The sequence below is a fragment of the Brienomyrus brachyistius genome, unplaced genomic scaffold (genome assembly GCF_023856365.1).
Source record: "Brienomyrus brachyistius isolate T26 unplaced genomic scaffold, BBRACH_0.4 scaffold163, whole genome shotgun sequence".
NCBI classification, from domain to species: Eukaryota; Metazoa; Chordata; class Actinopteri; order Osteoglossiformes; family Mormyridae; genus Brienomyrus; species Brienomyrus brachyistius.
Genome location: NW_026042438.1, coordinates 244,434 through 271,581, shown reverse-complemented (window position 1 = coordinate 271,581; position 27,148 = coordinate 244,434). Strand labels below are relative to the sequence as shown.

The following is a 27,148-nucleotide window of genomic DNA, read 5'->3' as shown; positions in this document are numbered from 1 at the left end:
AAAAAGCCAGACACATGTTTATCATTAATAACAACACCAACGCGTGTTTCGCCATAAACTTGGCGCATCTGCTGCACGAAAACTTTACTGACGCCGAGGCTGAAAAGCTCGGCCTGGAGTTACAGGAGAAAGCGGGATTCACCCCCGATCACGCAGTCGCTTTGAATGACATTATCAATTTCGAGAAAATCATTGATTGCAAAGCAGTGGTGTATTATCAACAACCTTATTCAAACAATCTCCAAATTTACCAGACACCCACGCCTAGCGACGGTAGACGGGCGGTGTATTTCTTTTTACACAATCAGCATTTTTACGGCATTAAAAGCGTAAAGGGCTTCTTAGGCGTGGGGTACGTTTGCCCGAGCTGTTTCAAAGGGTACGATTCGCCTCACTCTCATCAATGCGAAAAATTTTGTAGCGTCTGTCAGACTAATTGCAGAGAAGGTGAAAGCACACCGGCGATACTATGTGAGCGTTGTAATTTCAGATGTTTAAATGACACCTGCTTTGAGCGCCACCGTACGCCTAGGGTCTGCCCAGTTAGGGGGGAGCTCGCTACCCCCTGTGACAAGTTCAGAAAATGCAAAGCCTGCGGGCTCAGATACTACCTCACTCCCGAGAACCCAAAACCGCACTCGTGTAAAGCAGAAAAATGTAATATCTGCGACGCTAAACTCCACACGGCCGTGTCAGACATATCCACCCCACATCTCTGCTATCTAAATCCACCCGAGAAGCCTAACATAGGGGAACGGGCCGAAAGGGGTGAGGGGCGTAAAAAGGCCACCGAATATGTGTTTTTTGACTTTGAAACATCTCAGAGGTCGGGTACCCATATCCCGGTGTACGTCTGCGCCATCTCCGATCAGAACGAGACAATGACCGCCGAGGGGCCCAACTGCGCGCTACAGTTTCTCAGACATTTCAGGGCGCCCTGTTATAGAGGCGTCTGTTTCATTAGTCACTACGGTAAGGCATTCGATAATTACATCATACTGAACGCGATGGTGAAGGAAGGCGTGGAACCGCGTGTGGTATCGCAGGGGAATAAAATCATTCTCATCCTGGACAGCCTGTTTGAGCAGAGGTACATCGACAGTCACTCCTTTCTAAGCATGCCGTTGAGAAAAATCCCCGATGCGATGGGATGCTCGACTCAGATGCGAAAAGGCTATTTTCCGCATCATTTCACAGACGTGGAAAACTTTAGTTACGTGGGACCCTACCCCCCTCCCGATCAATTTGGGCCCGATCAAATGTCCACCAAAGAACGCGACAAGTTTTATCAATGGTACGACGCTGTAAAGCACCAGACCTTTAATTTTCACAAAGAGATGATCGCTTACTGTAAGAACGACGTGGAGATTCTGAGAGAGGGCTGCTTGCGCTTCCTGCGGGAGTTTAAAACGCTCACGGGTTGCGATCCCTTCTCCGCGGCCACCATCGCTTCGGCCGCGTTGCTAGTTTACAGGACAAATTTCCTGCCCAGAGATACGATCGCGATCCCGGATGTATGGGATTACAGGAGGCAATACAAAAGTTATTCGAGCGTGTCCATCCAGTGGCTGGAATTCATCGGGCGCGCGCGCGGCATCGAAATTCGACACGCGCTGCGCGGGGGTGAAGTGAGTGTGGGGCGCTTTCACTTAGACGGATACGCCGAGATTGAGGGGGAGAAATGGGCTTTCGAGTTTCTAGGCTGTCAGTTTCACGGCTGTCCTACCTGCAACAACGAACACGATATCTGCCCCCTGACCCGCGAGAGCTTCGGTGCCCTGTACGTTAAAACAAGGGAAAAACTCGAGTCGTTGCGCCAAGAGTTTAATATGAACGTGGAATCCATCTGGGAACACGAATGGGCTCACGCTAAAACTCACGACCCACAGGTACAGCGTTTCCTGTCAGACTTTGAGCCCCCTGAGCCCCTAAGGCCGCGAGAAGCGCTTTTTGGGGGTCGGACGTCGGCCATTCGCCTGCGTTACGACGTCACGGGGCAAGAGCGCGTCCGCTACGTGGATTTCACGTCGCTGTACCCGTACACTCTGGCTAAATGTGAATTCCCCGTGGGGCACCCGGAAATCATTCATTCGAATTTTAAGCCTCTGAATGAATACTTTGGCCTGATCAAAGCCACGGTCAACACCCCGCGCGAGCTGTTTTTCCCCGTCCTACCCAGCAGACTGCCAAATGGGAAACTGGTGTTTACACTGTGCAGGACGTGCGCGATCGAGAACAGACAGGAGGGGGCGTGCGGGCATTCCGACGCAGAGCGGGCATTGATAGGCGTGTGGGTAACTGCGGAGCTAAATCTGGCTTTAGACAGGGGGTACTCGCTCGTTAAAATTCACGAAGTGTGGCATTTTCCCCAGACCAGCGGCGACCTGTTTAGAGATTACATTAAAACCTTTCTCAAAGTGAAGCAGCAGGCTTCGGGCTACCCCGACGACGCGACCGATGACGTGGGTCGCAGGGAGTACATAAAAAACTATCTCGAGCGTGAGGGGATCGAATTGGAGCCCGATCAGATAGTGTCTAATGAAGGGAAGCGGCAAGTGTCCAAACTTCTGCTTAACTCTCTGTGGGGTAAACTGGCGCAGAGGAGCAACATGCTCCAGACATGTATAGTGTCTGACCCGGGGGAATTTTTTAATTTTTTCTGCTCGGACCTGTACGAGATTTCCAGCTTCGCGTTTGTCAACGACGAGGTCGCCCTCATCCGCTGGCGTTTCAAGTCTTCCTACAAAGTGCCGCCGGGAAAGACTAACATATTCATAGCGTGTCAAACTACCGCGTGGGGTCGGTTGACGCTTTACAAAGAACTGGAAAGATTGGGGCGGAGGGTGCTGTATCACGACACCGACAGCATCGTGTACATAAGCAGGCCTGGTGAATATGACCCGACCTTAGGCAATTACCTGGGCGAGCTGACGTCCGAATTAGCCCCCGACGAATACATTGCTTCGTGGGGTGCGCTGGGACCAAAAAGTTACTGTTACCGACTCAACAACGGGAAAACACAAATGAAATGTAAGGGTATAACTCTAAATTACGAAACCTGTCAAAAGGTAAACTTTGACAGTATGATCGGATTGATTGAAAACTACATCGGAGGTTGTAGGAATAACCCCGCTATAATGACGCAGTACAACAAAATCGAACGCGACATGAAAAGCTTTCGCCTGTTTAATAGGCCTCTAGATAAAAAGGTCAGGGTCGTCTACGACAAACGCAGATTGCTGGCTAGCGGGGAAACTCTGCCTTTTGGTTACTGAAATGTAAAACTAGCAGCATCGCAAAAGGGCTTTTAAAGTTTTTTCTAAAAATCAAAGATGTTCATTTGTTTTAAAATGAAAAGTTTTTTTCAAAGATGTTTTTTAAAATCAAAGTAAGATGTACAAATGTTTTAAACTGAGAAATGTTCCTAGTAAGATGTTTTTAAAAATGAAAAGTTTTTTACAAAGATGTTTTTAAAATGATCATAGTATGATGTTTTTAAAATGTTCATAGTAAGATGTTTTTAAAAATGAAAAGTTTTTTCCAAAGATGTTTTTAAAAATGAAAGATGTTTTAAGATGTTTTTAAAATGTTCCTAGTAAGATGTTTTTTATTTTCAAACTTGTGTACTGAAATGTTTTGTACATTTATCACAAGAGTTTTTATTAAAAACTTACCCATGCACTCTGTGTCTGTGAAAGCTGACACCCCTCCAGCAGTGGTTTGCACGTGTGTGTGTGTGTGTGTGTGTGTGTGTGTGTCCTCGGAAAGATTTAAAAGATTAGGGCAGTATTTACCGTTTCGTCAGTGTGTTTTTTTTTTTTTTGCAAAATGATGGGTAGCGGCGTGAGAGAGGTCGACTTTGATCACCGTTTAGAACTCCCGTTTACGGCTATAATCGCAGGGGCAAGTTCTTCGGGGAAAACCTATTTCACTAAAGAAATGCTTTTAAATCAGAGTCACTGTTTCATAGGGGGCCCCGTTAAAAAAATTGTGTGGTGTTTCGCTTCCCATCAGCCGCTTTATGATGAACTACGCGATCGGATCAGCGAAATTGAATTTATACAAGGGCTTCCCAAAAGCTGGGAGGATGAGGAGCGCTTCCCCTCAGGCTCCTTGATAATCATCGATGATTTGATGGACAGCACGTCCGAAAACAAACTCGTGGCAGAAGCTTTCACGAGGTTCAGACATCACCGTCAAATCTCGGTCATCTACCTGGTGCAGAACGTATTTCACCAGGGCAAGTACAGCAGGACTATAGCCCTAAATACGACTTATTATTGTCTGTTTAAGAATGTGCGAGACAGAATGCAAATCAAAGTTTTAGCTCAGCAAATGTTTCCTTGGCAGAAAAAGTTTTTTCTAGATGCCTACCATGAGGCCACAGGGCCCGCGCACGGCTATTTATTGGTCGATTTGAGAGCCACGTGCCCAGAAGAGTTCCGACTCAGGACCGGATTATTACCGGGGTCGTTACCCATCGTCTTTCTACCGGCGAGCCATTGATTTATCACTACTAAGCTATGTCCGAACATCTCAGGAAACACCTGCCGACCCTTAAAGTTTTACAGAGGACGAGGGGGGTGAAACGTAAAAAGATTCTTACGGCTGACCCATCTAACGACATAATTTTGGCTCTCTCCGAAATCTGTCTCAATCTCATAAGAGGTCGCATACCTTTAACCGTAGCTCAATTTACCAAACTCAAGAAACAGAAAAGATTGATTAAACTTTTCGCATGTAAGAAAAACAGCGTCGCTAGGAAACGCGTGGCAATTCTTCAAAAAGGAGGATTCTTATTACCGCTCTTATCAGTGGCTCTGCCATTCGTTACAAGCCTGTTTGCCGGTAAGACGGCTAACTAGCCTTTTCCAGCAACATGAGCCAAGTCAAGAAAATGTTTATGCTCAGCCCCCAGCAACTGCGTACGCTGACCCAGAGGGCGACCCCGCATACCATCGGGGAATCGGCCCTGGGTGAACTCGAACACCAGATGCAGGGTTTAATAAATCAGCCGGCTATGCATCTGGATGAAAAAGTGAAGAGATACAACCAATTGCTACAGAGGTATCTGAATCTAGCCCGAAAAGAGGAAAATCAGGGGCGAGAAATTGTCCTTACAGAGCGGAAAGAAAAAACGGAGGAGGAGGAGGAGGGGAGACAGCCTGACGGCGGCGGCGCGACTGGGGACAAATCTGTACAGGAAGTTATCCAGCAAGTGGCGCCTAGGGCTAGAAAGAACGTGGGGTACATCTTGCATAAACTGCTCGATTCCGACGGGGCGGTACGTTGGACCCAGTCGGGTGAACTCATCATCAGAGATAGACCCATTAAAGGTTCCCATATTTTAGATTTGATGAAAACTTTATCGCAGCCTAAATCCCACGCCGGCGGATATCCTAAAGGCTGGGAACCCTTTTTAAACGTGATATCAGAATTAAACATCCCCCTCACGAGCGTGGGTAACATCCAAGCCAGGAAAGCCCTAAGTCATCTTAAAGATTACGGCGGAAGGGATCCCCCGCCTCCCTCCTCCCCTCCTGTGAAACAGAACCTCGGGAGACGTAGAAAACGTATTGTTGACGACTCACCACCACCGCTTGAGGGAACCCCTCACACAGCGCGCGATTCCTCCCCAGAATATCGTTTATGGCCTTTAAAGGGTACTCCTTATGCTCCGTGGATAGATTACAACGATTAAGTGTTTTATATACGTGTGTGAAAAAGAATTAAAACGCCTGTAACGCGTCGGTTAATAAAATGTAAAATTTATTGAATAAAGGGTGTCACGTTTTTATTTTTTCCCCAACATGAATCTAACAAGCATAACAATCTTTAAATAGTTTTAACGAACATACATTTTGCGGCTTTGAAAGTTTATCGGCATTAACACGGCTAATACACTTGTGATATTTCTTGATAAACTCGGATACTAGAGCGTCGTTTTTCCTCAAGTCGTCAGAGTACAACATCATAGTCTCTTGAAATGAAAGTCCCTTGAAGCGCCGGTAGAGGAAAAAGGCGACGTGGGCCCCGCACGTGGAAGAAAAGTCATGTTGAACTTGACGCGTATTATACCTTATTTCGGTAGCGTGCCTCCCCAAGAAGCTCATAAAACTCTTTGGGTAGTAAGGGGAATCGGGGGGATAACCGTAAGAATCAAAGAAGGAGGCTTTACCCTCTTGGGGCTCCAAAATTATCCCGATCCAGTGTTCACCCTCTCTATTCTGGTCATGCGTGTTTGCGACCAGAAAAGCGGGCCTGGTCTCTATGCGGGTGGGTAATAAATCGCTAGGCCACACGCCTCCAAAAGCATCCCCCAGCAGGGGCCGTAAAACGCATTCCAGCTGGTGAGTGTTCATGATGATGATGATGATTAAAAGTCCACCAAAACCTGTCTCTTGGCGTTTATTTCAATCACGCTGTCGAAGCAGGCGTAGACGATGAGACTCATGGTTCGAGGTAGTGGGGCTCTGAACCTTAAATCCAGACGGCACGTGCCGCTGATGGCGGGTGACAGGGCACCGCCGTCCAGCTCGTCGTCTCGGGAGAGATTGAGAGCAAATAGCGAGTATCCGTTTTCAAAATCCTCGCGGTTGATGCATAAGGGCGAATCCTTTAAATGCCTGTTTGTAGCCAGGAAAAGGTTGTAAAACTCTCTGACCGACTGCCTCGCTCTAAAATCGGGCTGGAACGGTTTGCTGGGTATGTGTCGCCCGTTGACTGAGAGGCTCAGAAATTCCAGGTCACAATGCTGAAACCTGAACGGCTTTCTGTTTCGCGTGCCCACGAACGCGGCGTGGTCCACGATCCCCAAAACGATGTAGCGCGGTAAGTTGCCCAGGAAGAGGTTGTCCTGCGGGCAAACCCGCGATTGTGCGGGCAGCGTATAATTTTTAACGACTACCCTGCTTATAGGGTACAGGGCGTTTGCTTTCATGAGAGCGGCCGAGTGACCCAGTGACACCGCCGGGGAGACCTCCACTTTTTTCACAAACAGGCTGGCCCTCAGTATTTTCAGCTCGTAATCGGTGTCATTTCTACACATGAGACTAAAGTCGCTTTTAGCCTTTACAAACTTTAAGCGTATATCCACGTTGTTTAACAGCATTCGTTCGCTGAAAAAAATATCGGCGTGTATAGGACCCATCAGAGAAAACTCCTGAGAGTTTCTACAGAAGGCGGCTCGCTTCTGTAACCCCACGTTGGGGCCCTGCGCTGAGACGTCCACGCTATCCAAGTCGCCCCCGACGTCTTTGTACCAGAGCCCTGCCGAAAACTGACTCTCTAGCGTATCCGTAGAAAAATTGAGCAGGGTCTCTATGACTGACCTATAGGGGTGCGTGGCCGACGAAGAACTGATCAGGACGTCGTTCAGACTCACATCCAGCTGGGAGAATATGCCGTTTAGCGGGTACTGTATAATACCGCAGGGGTCGGCGTCAAGCAGGGGGGCTCCATCGGCCCTAACGATCTTGAGCCTTAGATATAGCAGTGTAGAGTTGAGGTCCACATAGAAATTGCCCGACCCCGGTATTAGGAAATCCAAAACATCCTGATCGGTAATGGAATTTAATGGGTTGATTTCTACATAATTGGTCTGATCTATGGATAATTGCGTCATAGGGGCCGCAAACAGGTCCAATTCAGATTTGGTACATTCAGCCGAGAGCCGGTGAGCTAGAGCCATTCTTGTTTACGCTGCGTTTTCTCTCTCTTAAAATATGTCCCCGGGGGGTTTCTTGTTTCTCTTAGCTGGTCGAGACTTGGGAATCCTGACGACTCTGCCAGGTTTTTTTTTTTTTTACGACTTTCCTGAAGGGCTCTCGTTCTACTCCCCCTCCTCCTCCGAGACAGGAATAGCAGACCCGACCCTTCCTGCTTGGGGTCAGCTGTGTTTGTAAAACGGCCGCTGACTACAGAGCTGGCGAGATCCGAACCTATTCCTTTGACCGCCGATTTCAAATGAGGTTTCGCTATGTCGACCCCACGCTTAAGAAAGGGTAAAACAAATCTAAAAGCCCTACTGAGCATGGACCCCAACCCACGCCCGTACATCACGGGGCTCCCCGCAAAACCGGGGAGCCCATGTCCCGCCTGACTGGTGTAATACGTAATAAATCTCTGTGGATTGTGGTAAGCCATTGTTTTCTTTTTTTTTTAAACGGGGCGAAAGTGTAGCTTGACGATCGTTTTTCCGTAGGAGAAATTAATCAGAGTATTCTGATCGTTCTTTATCTCGATATGCAAATTCTGTAGGCTCTGCTTGTTCACCGGTACGTACTGCAGCTTGTGGAACGGCAAAGTGACTACGTCGCCGAACGCACCGTCTATTTTAACGGTTCTGAGGAGCGGGACTACAAATTCCCCCACGTGCTGCGGTTCCACGATGTTACAGTAGACGTACATATTGTAGAATCCCGCGTGAATGTCGCCCGGGTAGGGTGAGGTCGACCCGCTACCTCCTCCTAGGTTATACCACTGACCCGGCTCAAAGCCCAGCATGTAGGCCAGAGTAGGTTTAAATTGGATCTTGTATTTATGGTTTCCCGTCATATTAACCCTTCGTGTAATCTCGCTGTATGAGAAGGAAACTTCGGTACCTAATTTTTTTAACGTAGCGTTGATTTCTGTCACAATCTGTTTCAGAGATTCATAATAGCCCACTTTAATTTTCCGAGGAAAAAGGTAAGGTAGGTCCACTAAAGGATCGGCCTCTCTCTTTGCCTCCGCCTCCGTATCCCGCAATTCAAAAGTATTATCCGGGTGTGTAACATTTCGCCACGTGTAACAATACATGATTTCAGCCAGAGCTACTTCGTAAGGCCCCCGTAGCTCTATAGGTCGCGAGAGCATCACGGTGTAATCCGAACTCTGGTTATCGGGGAAGATGGAGAGACAAGAGTTTGACGGTAGCGTGAGGTAAAAAGAGGGGCGGGCGTCCATTTTCTTTTTTTTTCTTTTTTTTCTCTTTTTTAAAAAATTAAACCTGTATCAAGTCCGACCGCGGTATCCACGAATCGAACCTCGAGGGCCAACCCTGCCAATGTACTAAAATCCACTTTTTCCCCTTTCTGTCGGTCTTTGAGCCTATAACCTTCTCGACCTTGAACGCGCGTCTCGGAGATATTTTGACTTTCTGCAGCTCCGCTTCATAAAATGTTCCCTCGAGTATTTCACCGCTCACGTCCCTCAATTTATATACCGGTGGGGATCTGGGTACACGTTCGCATATGACAAAGTACTCGTCCGTAAATGTCTGCTCGTACTTTTTGTCAAATATCTGACTGTGCTTGGAGACTCTCACAGTGTCCCCTATGTTAAACTTAAAACGTGGCCGTGTGCTTTTTTTCTTCAGGGGACCGTATAGATTATCAAATACTAGATGAGCATTATCGGGCCTGACCTCGGCAGGTTTCATTTTAATAGCGCTGTGAAATGACTGGTTGTACCCCTTTATTAGATCGTCCAACACGTCCACATATCGCCGGGTGTTTTTAGCCGTAAAGTACCTGTACATCCTCTCTTTTAACGTTCGATTAAATCTCTCTACGATGGAAGCTTTAAGTTCACTAGCCGTAGTGAAATGGGTGATTTTATGAGTTTTTAAAAGTTTCTGAAAAGTCCCATTTAAAAACTCCTTACCGGCATCCGTCTGTAGCTTGAGGGGGACGCCCCCCTCGGTTAAAATAGAATCAAAGGCCTCCTTTACAGCTTCCCCAGTCTTGTTTCTTATAGCACGCGCGTAGGCTTTTTTAGAAAAAACATCAATCACCGTAAGGAGGTATTTTAACCCCTCGTTGTATTTGGCCAGCCCTTGCATGTCGCATAAATCGGCCTGCCACTGATACATGGCTCTCGGAACAAACACTCTGTTCCTGGGGAAATTCTTTTTAACCGGTTTATGTAAAGTATAACTGTCTTGCATAGACAGCCAGTCTCTGATGTCATCAGCAGCCACTTTTTTCCCCGTATCTTGCTGCACGGCTCTCTGCAGTCTGGAGACACCTCCGTATGACCCCGGTTGGCTGGGGTCATAGTACGAACTGCTCAAGACGCGAGCTGTAGTCTTGGCAACAGACATGCTTTTCACACACTGAGTGGGGGGAGAGCGGGGTGCGGCGTTTTATAGCTGACTGTGGATGGGGGTTGTTAAGAGACTGAGTGAACATCAGTGAAATTTTGTGTGTTTTTTCTACATTTAACCCATATTGTGTAGTTTGTTTTTTAATTATTATTATTTTACAAAAGAGTTTAGCTGGGGTGGGGATCGAACCCACGCGGACATACGTCCATTGGATCTTAAGTCCAACGCCTTAACCACTCGGCCAACCTGCTCAGCATTTTTACCCGTTATTTTACAAAGACTATTACAACGGTATTCAAGTTTTAATTTTTTTTTATTTTTGCAATTAGTGAAAGATATATTTTAAAAAAGCTGGTATACAATTTGTGAAGGTTACATTTTCAAAATGCAGGTATACATTTAGTTACAGCCGTGACAGTTGTTGAGGTAGATTAGCGATGTCACATGCAGTAAAGTGGATATAGTGGCTTTTTCAACGATACATGTATGTAGAGTAGAAAGCATCTGATTAACATCGATAGGCTGCTTATCATGAAATTTAGAGGTGACTACATCTACTATTAAAGCGTAAAATACAAAAATGTGATTACAGTCAAATTCATTGTCAGGAATACAAGATAGACAAGCGCGTATGAGACTTTCGGGGGAATGTCTTTCACCCTCTGACATCAGTTGAGTAAGTAAATCCATCCCCCGCTGATAATTTTCTCCGACTTGAGAAATCTCAAATAACACTCTATGAAAGCAGCAACAAGCATAATCATCCCGACAATCACTTTTATCAATAGCACGCAACAATAGTGGACTAACTTTTTCTAAAAAAACATTTAACATAAACCGCCGTAAGGGTCTGCTGATACCGTTCCCCATCACAAGATGCTTTTTGTTTTAGTCTCGGGCCTCCCAACGAGTCAGAAATTCTTCTTCCAGGATCTGCTTAAACGCTGGGTTCTGTTCAAACAGATCTTGTTCCAGTCGAGTGATTTCCACCATGCCGTTGCGGGCCTCACGCAGATCGTACAGGATAGCTTCCACGGCCCCCTCCAACCTGCCGGCGGCCGCTCGGATGCCCAGGGTCGATAGAACGTGGGTCAAGGCGGGTGTCAGCCGATCGGTCCAGAGGTCACGCAACACAGAGTCAAAGTGTATGTAAAAGTAATTTCTGCCTGGAGGAAACAGACAAGGGTGTTGTCTCTGACTGGGGTGATCCACTTCACAACCGTAGCAGTTTCTCTCTTGATGCTTCCTGATGACTGAGGTTAAAAGGCCCACTATCATAGCCTTAATACAAGCCAACATCCCACGGCAGAGAGCCGGTCTGGAGAGAAGCGTGCAGATCTCAGGCGTCGGAGGGTCCTCTCCAGGATCAGAGGCCGGTGATGATGGGGGGGTTGGAAGGAGCTCCCCGGGATCAGAGGTCAGGGTTGCTGCTGGAGCCTCATTGTCCCCGCTTTCACCGTCGCTATAATTTGCTGCTGCTGCTGCTGCTGCCATGATGTTTGTGAAAAGGGGTTGTAACAGAGTCCACTTTATATAGCGACGGTGGGTGAGGGGGTGAGGGGGGTCCTTACGGCGTAGGTTTTGTCATCTCCCCGACTCTCCTTAAACATCGCTTGGTAGTAACCAGACTTTTCTTGAATCATCTGCATCCAAATCACTAACGGTATTCTCAGGCCAAAACAGTCGCATTTAGGCCACTGCCATATATTCACCATTCTCTTGTCCAGCTCCCCGGTCACGTCCCACTTCATAATGGTGGTACGCTGTTTACGAGCATCTCTATAGTGCATCTCCATTCTTCCAGTCTCGACCTCAAGGTCGGGGTCGGTGCTCTCCTCCATCATCGGGGTAACGACAGTCTTCAAGTTTCCCCATTCCGTTTCGGAAAAAGTCACCAGATACGGGTCGTCTTTCGGGGGGTCTGGGCCGTCTCCGGTGACCTGAAAGACGCGCAGTTCCTCCGCAACGTTGTCAAAGAGGCAGACCAGTTTATTCCCGTTGGGCAGCTCCCAGATAGCCCTCGGGTCTTCCGACGGTCGCATCATAGGTACCCGTCTACGTGCCGTATGAATCTTCCTGGGAGCCCCCGGAGGCTGCATAATGGCCTCCTGCTCCTGTTGAGTCTTAGAAGGTGAGGTTGAATCTTTCATTTCGGAAGTCCCAGACATGTCTGTATTTTTTGAAAAGATAGAGTTGGCCCTGCAGCGCGAAGCTCCCTATATTCTACACGGCCTGCTCGTGGGGGCGTGGTACGGATGAAGATGATGCCTCTAGGAGGAGGAAAAGGCCCCCCGCTCGACGTAATACAATTTAATTGTCTCTGTCACCCCATATCTGCACGGTCATGTATGACAAACAAAACTATAAACAGAATTTACTGGCGGGCAAATTGTCAGACTTGATGTATGACCAGGTGGTACGGCCTTGATGATGCTACTCGTGCCTGTGTAAGAAAATTATCTGTAATTTGGGACGTATGTGAAAACAAAACTTTAAACAGAATTTACTGGAGGGCAAAAGTGTCAGACTCGATGTATGGCCCGCGTGGCCGGGTAGGGGGGCGCCTCGATGGCCAGGTGGCACGGCCCTGCAGAATTTACTGGCGGACAAATTGACAGACTCGATGTATGTCTCGACTTATGACCTTTACAAATTGGCGCCATACGCCGATGTGATACAAACGCTCGCGTGAGGAAAAAACACACGGTCAAAACTAGCGCCGAGCGTTTTTATTGGACGATAGACCCTGCACCTCCTCCTCTCATTCTTTGCTCCAACTTTACCATTTTATCCCACAGTCTCTCACAGTTTCTCTCAGACTCGCGCAGCAGCACGCCTCTCAGCTCTCCCGCATCGCTCTCTCCGAGGATTATCCAAAGCCGTGCGGACCTTTCCGCGCTACCGCACCAGTATGTGAATAAGTCCTTTGCTGATTCTCCGAAGCCCGGGGACCTTACCACGCTACCGCACACCGTACGCTCGCGCTCCATCAGGTAACCCAGCCACGCTCACTCCCGCCCGCGCCCCACAAAATAATAATAATAATAACTTATTCAAATAACACACGCTCATAAGCACTCTCATCAATATCATTTTTAAAATAATACACACTCATAAGCACTCTCCTCAATATCATTTTAAAATAATAAACATTTAAAATAAGCATTTAAAATAATAAATAATTAAATCCAAATACCATTGCATCACTAACACAACCAACCCATGCCCCCTAAGCCACAATCATTTAAAATAATAAATAAATAATTAAATACAAATACCATTGCAGCAGTTACACAACCAACCCCCGGGGAAGAAGACAAAAAAAAATATTTAAATAAATAATTAAATCCACATGCTATTGCGTCAGTTACACAACCAAGCTCAACCCACTACAACATAAGCTCCGCCCACTGAACTTTTGAACGTGACCTTTGACCCGACCTGTCATTTTGACGAAAGCGGTATTGCATCTCTCTCTTACATGAAATTACTTTCTAAGAACATTTTATTTTGTAATTCAAATTTTTCTTATTTTTCAAACCAAAAAGTTACAGCACTCTCATATAATACACTTCAGCCATTCACATTTATAAAACAATATGACCAATCACTAGTTCAACCTCCCAGCCATTTATCCTTCAAAAACATGGCCCTAGAAACATTCCCACATTTTCATTATACCTCGTTTCCCATTTAGTCTGTCCAACATTTTTTCATATGAAGCTGCCTTAATCATCTCATTGGTCCATTCCTTTATATTGGGGATTGTTGAGGATTTCAAATGCCTTAATATTACCCTCATGGCAGTTGAGTCCCACCATCACAGCCTTAAACTGTTTATTATTCACCTTTGGCAATTCCACTCTATCTCCTAGCAGAGAGAGTCGGGTTTGCGGGGTAAAGTAAAGCCTAGCCATTTGTCCAGGAGACCAAGAACTCTACCCCAAAATGGATATACCTGAGAGCACTGCCACAGCATGTGTAAATAAACCCCCATCTGCCTTCTAAAATTCCAACACTGATCAGTATTAATTAGTCCAGTTCTATTTAGTCTAACTAGTGTCCAGTACTATCTGTGTATAATTTTATACTGAATAAATTTAGCTTTTACTTCCCTAAAATATTTCCCCACTCTAGAAAGTATTCTTGACCATTCATCTTCTGCATTTTAACACTCGTGACTCAATGCCTCAGTTGCAAAAACTTCCAAAAACTCCCTCCTCCTCCTACATCATACTTACTCTTTAAGTCTGATTATGACATAAACATCCCATTTACGAATAAATCCCAGAGAGTTTTCACCCCTTTGGGTTGCCATTGTTTCCATACTTTTTACTATTTGTATTTGAGGATTGTGCCAAATTGAGGAATATGGCTGCATGTCATGTGATACTTTAAGCTTCTTATGTATTTTGATCCATATATTTCTCGAAAAAGATATTATCGGGTTTGTGTTTCTTATATTGTCCCCCCATTGTGACAGAATGTGCAGAGGTTGAAATAGTGAAGCCAAATTGCTCTCGATAGCTATCCAGTCCACATCAGAATTCACATTCTTCCAGTGATAGTAGAGTTTGGCTATTTCAAATGACATGCTATATAATCTAACATCTGGCAATCCTAGACCTCCCTTGTCTCTGGGCGAAGTAATTTTAATCCTAGGTTTATTCTTTCCCAACAAAAATCTTTTACTATACTCTCGTACTGTTCAAATATCCTTTCCGGAATATTAAATGGAAGCATCATAGAGAGATAATTAACTTGAGGCACCACAACCATTTTAGTAACATTAACCTTCCCCCCATAAGGATAATTTCAATGCTTTCCATTTGTCCATATTAGGTTTAATTTTGTTCAATGAGGGTTCAAAATTCTGAATTATTATTTTGTCAATATATAAACAGGTTTAAATTTCATGTTTATAGTTCAATTTTATGTTATATAAACAAAATAATTTTAATACAGTGCATTTTTTTTATTAATTCAACAGCACCCATGTTCAATCCACTTAAGTTTGGAAGGTGTATTGGAAGGTAACGTAGATATTTCTTAAGTGGGCATCCAGAGATATCGTCTCCCCTCCAAGCACCCCTTTTCTCCACTAGTTCTGTATGGAGCTCAACAGGAGGAAGAGGTAGATAAAGGGGTTAGTCTCAAACATAATGTAATAAAAAATAAAGAGTAAATACAAGCGCCATGAAGCAGTATTGAGTTCCAGCAGGCCTTGACTTACAGTAAAGGAATTGTAAGGCAGACATGCTAACAAAACAGCTTTACATTCCCAATTCCAAACCATTAATGGGCAACCTTAGAGTGACGACGGCTAAAAAAAACCTTAGCTATAAGCAGGAATGAAACATTGTGAAAAGCCAAGACTCCACATGAAGGTAAATTTGATCCTCCGCCTATCGCAGTAGATGCGTTCCAGACCCATCAGCGATAGGTGAAAATCCACGATACAGAAGGATCATATAATTTTTTTTTTAAGTTTAAGCCTTAAAATACCCCTCCCACATGCTTTAAACATATGTAAACTCATTAAAACACATATATCGGGCTATGTTAAATGTCGGGCTAAGGATATGAGTAACATAATAATAATAATAATAATAATAATAAAATAATAATTTTTAATATGTATACACACACACAACTTTCTCTCTATATATGTAATGGAATATATAAAAATAAAAACATATATGGCTCTTACACATTCTTTTCATCCTTCTTCATGTAGCGTACTGTTGATTCATTCAAACCATAATGGCGAACGCCGTCCGCATAACGCTTTCCTTCCCGAAGCACAGAAGTTTTACCCCAGAAGTTTTACCTTCTCCTGAATGGTCAACGTCTTCCATCGTAGGGCTTAGAACAAAACGAAAACAATCGGACCACAAACAATGTACGGGATACGCAGAGAATTGTGAGGCGTCGGAGGAAAATCCGCGATATAGTGGGGAATCGCTGTAATGTGAATTCTGCCAATCCTGGTTTTCAGCACCAATTGTTCATAATTGGATTTTTATGGTCTGCTAGAATAGATTCACCCTTTTGATAGGTGATATCCTAGAATCCAATATATTATTGCAGGGCTGTTTTCATTTGATGTTAACCAAATGTGATATATTTATTTTTACTTTTGATATCTCGTCCTTTTCCCCTTATCTGATAAGAGCCGCTGTCCGCTGAGACAAGCTGGTGTCTTTTTACTGCTCACTGAAAAGTGGGTGGTGCGGACATTGTGTATTACATCACACTATGAGACAGTCACTGATTGGTGGGCTCTGAGGGGGCAGTGTGACCTGAAAATCATCCATCAATCAACCCAGGATGGGGGGCCAGCCCATCGCAGGGCACACTCACACACCATTCACTCACACATGCTCTCCTACGGGCAATTTAGCAAGTCCAATTAGCCTCAGCATGTCTTTGGAATGTGGGGGGAAACCAAAGTACCCAGAGGAAACCTCATGACGACATGGGGAGAACATGCAAACTCCGCACACATGTGACCCATGCGGAGACTCGAACCTGGGACCCAAAGAAATGCTAACCACTGTACCGCTCCTGAAAATCATGAACCATTTTAAATATTGAAGTATTTTTGAAATATTTATTAATTTTAAATATTTATTAAATCAAAACATTGGGCAGTATACATGTTATAGGTACTTATTAATGAATAAGCAATATAATAAGATTCAATTTTGCTTTCACTACTTAAAGCGCCAGAACATCGTATTTGAAAAATTCAACAGCAATATCCCTTACCAGAAATCAGGAACAGGTTAAGAAAATCCACAGACTTCGTCGCGAGCAGTTTAATATACGAACTATTTCCTTCTACCCAACTCCACACACAGCTCGCGCTTGTGTCTAATGCGCAGTGATACGAGTAGTGTACTTCGATAGAAGCCCGACATTTCTACGGCTGATATTTCCAAACCTGAACAACTCCCAGCAGAACTTTGATGAATAGATAGCATTAAGGCCCCTCTAAAATATCTTTTTATAGTTTTGGGGTGAACCTCCCATTTAAACGAAGTACATGGTGGTGCTCATGAATTTGAAAGCCTAGATGCCTCATCTCGCTTTTCCACAACGAGTCAGCAGCGCCACCATCTTGGAGCGATAATTAGACATAAACAAGCAACATGTCAGGGTGTAGATGGAAAGATCTTTTAGCCATAACTTCTTTACTAATTAACGCATTTATATCTTACAATTATGTAGAATAAATAAACAAGCCCACCACTACTGCCCCCCCCCCAAATTTATGTAGTATTGCTCATAGTATTCTCAACAAAAACTAATGCTAGTATCCCGTCAGTGTCACAGGCAAGTAAACATGTTATGTATCTTATTTGACCGTACCGCAGATTTTTTTACCTGTGAAATGTGGTTCCCTGTTTTCTAGTTTTAACATTCCTCATGTTGTTGCAGTTTCGAAAATAGTCGGTTCACTAAGTCATATCTATGAATCCTCTATTTCACAATTACCATGCCAACATCGCGTATCGCCCAAGGAGGCACACAGGGTTTCAAATCTATGGCGGTGCTGCCTACACTACTACCAGTCACATGACACAGGAGCTACCGAATACCCGCCAATCGGGAGCCGGCTAGATCAACCACGCCCACCCGTCACATAGAGGAGAGTGAGGCGAAAGAAGCGAATCAGTTTAAAAATGTCACCATTAACGCGGTATTTAGTAGTCTGGAGATATTTTACTTTAAGCAAGGCACAAAATAAAGTTGTAGTATTTGTAATAAAATTTGAAGATTAGCCATCCCCAAGGAGCTGACAGGAAAGCCAGGTACAGGTTTAGTCCTCCTTAATCAGCTTGTCGGTTACTAAATGTCGGCAAATAAGCTTGCCTTTTTCTGTGATTTTTTTTCAGTTTAATTGACACTTAAAGAAGTAATCTGAGACCTGAGATATAACATTAGCAACGATGGTCATTTTTTACACTCATGGATTTTAACATTGAGGACGTGTGTCACATGTCATTTTCACATAGAGGGAGTTTAATTGTTTTTATCTGTGTCTGTGTGTCAACATATGTCTATTTAGTTATGTCACTGAAATGTATGATTAGTATTGACATTTCCATAGACTACTATGTTTTAATAAAAATGTATGATCCTTTGGGAGTTGGGCAATAGAACGGAATTGTAAAGTATCAATAAGAAATACTATTAATGAAGTAGCCGCCGTAACCTTTTGCTTTGTATGAAGTGTATAATTTAAAAGGTATACTTGCCAGCAAAAGATTGAGTTAATAAAATTAAATGAAAAGTATTAAGACCCCTTGTCATTCATAGTATTATATACTTCTTAATTTTACAAAGACTTTTTTCCTATCATATTTTTTAGTTTTTGAAGTTGATAATCTGGAAAACTGCTGCCTGGGATCAACTATCCATTCTTGACTCTTGGAATAGGAATTGAAGTCGAATCAAACAGCCTTACAGCACCCTCTTGTGACATACAGTAATATGGAAAACAGAACAATTACTAACTGAACGCAACATCCCCCCTTTACTTATGTATTCTTCTTCCTGCAGCAGCACTGTCTTCTATAAAAGTCACGCTGTCACGATCGCGGTCGGGCGAAGCGGCGATCGTGCGGGCAGGCAGACAGGTGAAGTCGGGGCAAAACCAGGGATTTAATGGGCAAACGAGGACTGGAAAACATAGCACACCTACAAACATCAATGACGGACAAGGGAAACCGGGGAGACCAGGACTTAATACACAGGACTAATCAAAGTAACTAGACAAAGCTGGAGACGATCAGGGAAATACATGTGGGTAATCAGGGGGCGTGGCACACACGAGGAGCGGACGAGCCGGGCATGACACACGCCTTACCTGTAACATCCATCCATCCATTTTCCAAACCGCTTATCCTACTGGGTCGCAGGGGGTCCGGAGCCCATCCCGGAAGCAATGGGCACGAGGCAGGGAACAACCCAGGATGGGGGGCCAGCCCATCGCAGGGCACACTCATACACCATTCACTCACACAAGCACACCTATGGGCAATTTAGCAACTCCAATTAGCCTCAGCATGTTTTTGGACTGTGGGGGGAAACCGGAGTACCCGGAGGAAACCCCACGACGACATGGGGAGAACATGCAAACTCCACACACATGTGACCCAGGCGGAGACTCGAACCTGGGTCCCAGAGGTGTGAGGCAACAGTGCTAACCACTGCACCACCATGCCGCCCCCCCATAAATTCATTTTTCCATTTTTATTTTCAATAATATTGATGTTAACTCAGCATCTTATTTTCAATGTTGAAAAAGTCACTTTATATCAAGGTTTCGCCACCATTATTTTTTCAATATTGAAAAAATGACCAAAAATCAATTCAGTTTCAATGCTGATAATTTAACACTGACCATAATTCAATGCATTTAACTATACTTCAACGCTGAAACAATAATATGATGCTATCTGGGCTATGAATAATTATTTCAATTTATATACAGATTCCAAGCCCATATAGGTGATACACAGGTACGTAATGGGCGTCTTATGTCTGAGGTAGCCAGCTACTGTGTTTGATAACCCACCATCATAATAATAGTTTCCTTGCACTAGTATAAACCAATTGATCCCTCTTGCAAGAGCTGGATACCTGTGGTATGAAACTGAATAAAATGTATCGTACCAGTCTTGGGGAAAACCAGTGAGAATCCACTGTGAAACAGCACTGCGCAAATTCTCATGTGTTCCTAATGACAAGGGCAAGACTGGTAATCAAATTAGCCTCTCAGCAGGAGTGTTAGTGTAAAAGCAGGGCTTATTGACACAGATAATAAAGCTTGTTAGAATGCGTAACATAATTATTTAGCTGGGCCCAGAAGAGGTGAGAGCTCCCCTAGTGGCTACAGGAGTGCATTTTCCCCAAAGCAGGTATAATGGATGGTGGTCTTATTGCTTTTAGACCACAACTTGGGATAGAAGAACAAATCAAATTATTTTCCTCATTTAATATTCAGATTTTAATTGGGCTTAAATTTTAGAGCACAGTGTGTTCTAGGATGGTACGTTATGGATATTAGTCTCTACCACATTCTAACGCTATAAATCCGGACCTTTTCCTATGTTTGATTTGGTGGCTGCCAGGCGCTACGGACTAAAGTGACTATGGTAGGCGTGTGATTCCCTAAGGAATTTTTTGTTCTGTTCTGTGTGGCAAATACATATAATGCTGACATTTTTCCTGGAAGATTTGGGATTTTTCATCCCGTGCCTTAAGGTATTTCTCTCCAGCTCTAGGGAGTCTCCCCCGAAAACACCAGTCACTCACTAGCCTTACACTTATGCTTGCTGACTTATTCAACACCATGAAGGATTAACAGAAAAACAGAAACCTATTAAAAGGCTGCACCATATCATGATATGCAAATAAACATCCAGCATCATTGTTTCACAGGGAAGTACATTATTTATTGATAATTATAACCCTAACCCTTACTTCTCAGCTTGACTATATTGAAGTATGAAGCGGTGTGTGAACATGTGAACTGGTTGAAATGCAAGTATTAAGACCCCTTGTCATTCATAGTATTATATACTTCTTAATTTTACAAAGACTTTTTTCCTATCATATTTTTTAGTTTTTGAAGTTGATAATCTGGAAAACTGCTGCCTGGGATATACTATCCATTCTTGACTCTTGGAATAGGAATTGAAGTCGAATCAAACAGCCTTACAGCACCCTCTTTAGGTTCCATACAGTAATATGGAAAACAGAACAATTACTAACTGAACGCAACATCCCCCCTTTACTTCCTGCAGCAGCACTGTATTCTATTAAAGACACGCCTTACCTGTAACATTTCTTCCTATAAGGTCATTACACCCCAGACAAAATAGAATGTAAGTTCAACAAAAAACATTGTGCTTGTGCCTTCCTGTAACTGCACAACCTTTTCACTATGAACTGCCTGTTTTGCTTCCAACAGAAATCAATTACAATTAGAAATGTTCCATTCACTGAGGACCACAGTAAGAGGATCTACGAACAACTGTTATATATTTTATACTGAATCTATCTTTTCCTTTAAGGTATCTCTTTCTAACCAGAAAATCACGGTCAGAACATGCATTTCATTTCTTTGTTTAATTCTGTGAAGTTCCATAGTCCTTGAGCCGATGATGGTTTGTGTGCCCTGGCTGCACAGCTTCCAGTTCCTTAGGCCATTCCAAGCTCAACTGTTCCTTCAGGACCAGTCTTTGGCAGGGCTGGAAATTTGGGAAGTCCACTGGGTACTGAGGCCAAATGGGCAGCATGCCATGCTTTCCCGTCAGCCAGGATGGGTCTCGATGGGTGCAGAGAATTTCTGATGCCCTTTTTGCACATGCGCTGGTTTCCACAGCCGCACTCTGTGCCCTTCTCTGAATGAGGGAGTGCGAGCTCCCTGTCTTGCATCACAGTACTGTTTCATGCGAGATTGGCAAAGAAACACCCAGCAATGCACTTTATTATCATGTCACTTAATTATCACTTATGCCCCTTCAGTAGCAGGCCAAGTACAAACACTACACAAGCAGAGTATTCTGTGGGGAAAAATTTATGTCCTCAACTGCTGAGAGCAGCGTGCTCTGTGCTCATTACATCTGTGAGCTCATTACTCTCTGTAGTGCTTTTCAATGCTGCATTGAGCAGCTGCCAAGATGTTATGCTGCCTCTGAGGATAACTGTTTGTTTAGGAGTAGAATAATTCAGAATAATTCAGAAGATGGATACAGATTTTCTCTTTTTAAACAAGACACTGGCTCACTCATAATTGTCCAGTAAGAGGTAAGGAGCATTCCTATTGAACAATCATGACTTCTAGCTTAAGTTAACTCCGCTAACTGAGAAATCCTGCTTAGTGGAACACCTCCCTGGTCAGAAGAGAACAACTACAGCAACCAAGAGTCACTACCTGGCTTCTGGTTATTCTGCATTAGCTCACAGCTCAGACTGGGAGTCATTTCATAATGAATTGACTCCTCAAGTCCAAGCCTTGCAGTGGACTGCAAAGCATCCAGGGACACTGCGCAGCACGTTAAAGGACAGCTCTTATGGAGTGACCACTAAACGTAAAAGTGGAAAAATAAATCATTTAAAAAATGTTAAATGAATAGTTAAGGAAGATGTAGCATTTGATTATGTCCATGCATTTTATAATATATTCAGTACAGGATCATAGGGGAGTCACAATAGGACATACTGTAAGGAAGTGGAATATTCTGCTAAGAAGGTCAGTGCATCATAGGACTCACTGACAGACACAGACACACACAGGCACAAGGAAACAAGCAGCAGAACATGCATATGACATGCAGAGCTCAGCCATGATGTTAAGAGCACGACACCCTGAGCCAACAAGCCTGTAGGACCTAAGCCAGCAAAATAGTCTAATTTTCTTTCATGCGTACTTTGACACAGACATCAGCTTAATACAATGCATAAGGCTCACAAGTTGAAACTTCAAGAATAGGCACAGAAAATTCTTAAACAAAGAAAAGACATCACCTTAAAACCAGCTTGGAAGGTGATGAAATTGTAACCTGGCTGTCTTCATCGCCTGATTTAATCCCCATCATTAACTATGGGGCCTTAATGTAGCATAAGATTAACCACGATCACAAACATTACACTTCTCAGAGCGGCATCTAGGAGGTTGTGAGTGAGTGTGTGTGTGTGTGTGTGTGAACTGATACCAGGCTCATGATGGTCATTGACAAGAAAGGGCATTAAACTTGGCAAAAGGGACCGTAAAGAATGGCAGATTGTTTTTCTCTATATAAATTCAATAACTAACTAAGTCTGCTTTTATTATTGTTTCTCTTAATACGAGAAAGAGAAAAATCCATCAGTTTCTTTTGTTTTCGTTTGTGACTAATTTTCTCTAAAAAAGAATTTACTTTTAGCAAGACAAAACTTCTGAATTCATTTTCTCAGTCTGTCAGTTTACTACATGTATAAGAATTAAAGAAGTCTTATTTGTTGCATTTCGTTAATATTTGAAAGTGATTTTATTACAGTGAATCTCATGACATCATTCTTTTGTTATCCCTAAAGTTAACAGGAACGTTTGTAGCTCCAAAAAGCAGTGCATAATTCGACTGACGATCGCCACGTACTACGGACTAAAAGTTTGGCCCCTTATCCTTTGCAAAAGTTTCACTGCAGCTTTTTTTCCTCATTAACGTCAAAGCTGTGAAGAACTGAGAAAGTTCTTTTTTGAAGATAAAAAAAAGTTTGGAGGAGTTTTGAAGAATCTTGTTGTCATGTTCAAAGCCGGACGGAACGGCGATCGTGCGAGGCGAACGGGCAGGAAGCAGGCGGACAGGCGGAAGTCAGGGTAAACCAGGGATTTAATAAATAAACAGGGAGCAGGAGACATGAAACGCTAACTAACATCAATGACAGACAATGGACTCAGGTAAGACACGGACTGAAATACACAGGACTGAGCAAATTAACTAGACACAGCTGGGTACAATCGGGAGAAAACACGTGGGTAATCAGGGGGCGTGGCACACAGGAGGAGTGGACGAGCCGGGCATGACACTTGTTTTATGAATATAGATTTTCCCAACAATATAATTTTATTGAGTAAAAGATAAAGCGTATCATCATTTAGGACAACACCAAAGATAATATCATTACAAGTAAAGGAAGTCAAAAAATGAAATTTTGTACTTGTTGAGAAGCAACAAGAGAAGAACAAGTGGTCCAAAGTTTCTATGTCATTATTTTAAAAGGTGCAAGTATTATTATCAAAGTTAAACTTAGCATGAAGAAATTAATTACAGGTATATATAGCATTGAATACTTTAAAGTGTAACTCTGACTTTGGGGGGTATTGGATAATAAATATATTTAGTGCAAATGTGTTTACTGGTTGATTTGAATTTTTATTGGAAAGGTGACGAAATAGTTCATAAGCAACGTCTAATAATATTATGTCTAATAATTTCATTTAGGAATTTACCCTACTTATAAAATAATACCATTGTATTGGAGAGGAGGGAGGCTATGAAATAGGAGAAGGGGAGAATTGTTTAAAAGGTTCCTGACCAACATTAAATGTGCAGCTGGAATAGATTTTAGAACAATATCAAACTCTTTTTTAATAAACTGTATTATGTTTTAAACAAAAGTTTTCAAAAAACAGAACATTTCCTGTGATGTCCAATAGATGCAAAGCTGACCAGATGTTCTTCTCTACCCAACGTTCATGGTACGGGGACTGATTTCTGTGGGTAATATATCTATTATTCCAAATAGGTACCAAGTTTGGACTGAAAAATAATAAGAGCATAAGAAATTTACAAACGAGAGGAGGCCATTCAGCTCATCAAGCACGTTTGGGGAGAACTTAACTAATAGCTCAGAATTTTTTAAATCTTATCTAGCTCTGATTTAAAGGAACCCAGGGTTTTAGCTTGCACTACATGAACAGGAAGACTGTTCCATACTCTAACTACACGCTGTGTAAAAGTGTTTTCTCAAGTTCAGTTTAAAATGTTCTCCCACTAATTTCCACCTATGGCCATGAGTATTTAAACTAATATTGAAGCAGCCATTTGGCTGAAGAGCATCTCGACCTGTTAGAACCTTGCAGGCTCATGATGGTCATTGACAAGAAAGGGCATTAAACTTGGCAAAAGTGACCGTAAAGAATGGCAGATAGTTTGTTATTCTTTATATAAATTCAATAACTAAGTCTGCTTTTATTATTGTTTCACTTGATAGGAAAGAGAGAAAAATCCATCAGTTTCTTTTGTTTTCGTTTGTGACTAATTTTCTCTAAAAATGAACTTACTTTTAGCAAAACAAAACTTCTGAATTCATTTTCCCAGTCTGTCAGTTTGCACGCACACACACACACACACACACACACACACACACACACACACACATAGTCAAATGCATTCATACATGTATATATATATAATCAGGAGTGGTACTTTCACCACGAAATGTCACTCATGTGCACTGTCTTCGCGTAGTGAACCAGTTTTCAATACAATGGTTAAAAAGGCTCAAACCTTCAGTGCCTCGTTGTGCCATCTCTACCAGTGTTTTTTGCAACAGGGAAAATACAACTTGTATGCTGGCCTTAGAAGCACAACTTCAAAGAATAGCTGCCATGCTTCTGTCTAGCATGGCAGAGGGAGTAAAACGGTATGGGACTGCTTTGGTGCTGGTAAGGTGGGTGATTTACACAGAGTACAAGGTGCAATGAACCAGCAAGGTTACCGCTCTGTTTTACAACTCATGCCACTCCCTGTGGTCAGCACTTCTATCAAGCAGCAAGGCTGATTCAAAGCACACTGGTGAAAGATGAGGAATCCAGAGAACTGTCCTGCTTGACTGGCCTACAGAATCATCACATCTCCAGCCTATCAAGCTCATGTGAGACCAGCTTCACCATGAGGTCAGAGAAAATACCAAGCCAGTCCCACCTCTGGGAATAGCAGGATTGAAATTTCCCCTAATATTGTCATAAACGGACAGCTCTAATGGCAAAGGACTGCAAAGCTGTAATTGCTGCAAATATAGTTTTCATACAGTTTGATTAATTGAAAATGAAGATGAAACTTATTGCAATATTTATTATATCACAAAGCAGAAGGCAGCTGGGAAAAGTAAAAAAAGAATCACCCCAGATGGGACTTAAAACCACGATATCCAGCTCAGAAAGTCAGGGCCGTGGGAATTTGGCCAGTGGGGCAACCGGCAGACCTGAGCTTATGACCAGGACACTTGACTCACAATGGAAGCTCAGAAAATTATAAGCAAGCCTGCAAAAGTGACATGAATGGATCTGTGGTAAAATGCATCTTGGGGCCGAGACATTATCACTCACAGTTCAGGAGAAGATGACATCCATCCATGGATCTCGGTCAAATGCGCTCATTGAGTTTCCGCTATGCCTTTATCATTCAATGTTTGTACTTAGCTATAGAGTGGCAGGAACACAAATGAATGGGGAGTTTAAAAAAAAAAAAACATTTGCATTACAGCAATACGTCACACATGACTATGTAAGGGAATAGATGAAACCCTGCATACATCACTATACCAAAGCAATTCAGTACAAAGTGCACTGACATGATTCATATGATTCCTGGTTTATTTGGAAAATTTAGGTCCACCATCAGCTAGGTGTTATATTTATGATGCACATTGATGACACCATTTGGCTGACACAATATCAGACTGAACTTATTTTATAATTTTAAAGGTTTAAATATGGTTCTGGGTGTTGGACATCCTGTCAGCCTTCCCCCCAAGAGAGAGTAAATGACTGCAGGGCATTACAAAGGTCCAGAATGGATTTTTCATTTGTCTTCTTTGCCTCTCGTGACCAGTATCTCACTCCGGACCAGTGGTGGATCTCGTACTCAGCCACAGAGAATGGGTCCTCCCGCCCAGTGGATCTCCTCATCCCCTCAGCCACTGATTCCCTCCAAACTGATGGGGTAACTATGGTTGGCAGAAGTGGGGTTTGTTGTTCACTGTCATCCGTATTTACGTATCCTCACTGTTAGGCCTCTGCACACCCATTTCTTTTGCTGACCTGTTGCACAGAAACATTTCTCTTTATAGTAAACATGATTATAGAAATTATTTCAATGTTGCTCAGTCAGTGAGAATCATTTACATAGTGTTACATAGTTTGTGGTTTCAATTAATATCAGACTGACTCCAACTCAGAAATACATATGTTTGAATTCTGACTTCTGATTAAAGTCTGACTTTTTCTTTTTATTCTGATAATATTCCTTCACCGCCCCAGCATCCATGTCTCCATTACTGGTGCCAGCCTGGTTGGAGGAAGGTGTTTTAGGTGAAGATCCTTCATCTCCCCATTCGATCACCTCATCCCATTTATCCCAGGCTGCCCAGTACTCGTCATCAGCCCAGCTCACGGCTTTTTCCATTCGCCTAGTGCTGAGAGGAGAAACAGCTTTCTGTCAGACAGGTTATATGACAGCACACCAGACAACAGTAAAAACTTCTTAAAGACCAAATACA

At 43.3% G+C, this 27,148-nt stretch overlaps 1 protein-coding gene and 1 non-coding gene across 2 annotated transcripts in view; one reads left to right on the top strand and one right to left on the bottom strand.

Moving 5' to 3' along the window:
• Positions 1-1,007: 1,007 nt before the first annotated feature.
• The window catches only part of LOC125728130 (intersectin-1-like), a 68,597-nt gene continuing 42,456 nt past the window's right edge, over positions 1,008-27,148 (top strand). The window contains 1 exon segment of the mRNA XM_049005206.1: positions 1,008-1,101. Coding sequence (XP_048861163.1) covers positions 1,008-1,101 — 94 coding nt within the window.
• trnal-uaa (transfer RNA leucine (anticodon UAA)) lies at positions 10,256-10,338 on the bottom strand. The gene has a single exon. It is a non-coding gene; the product is annotated as a tRNA-Leu (tRNA).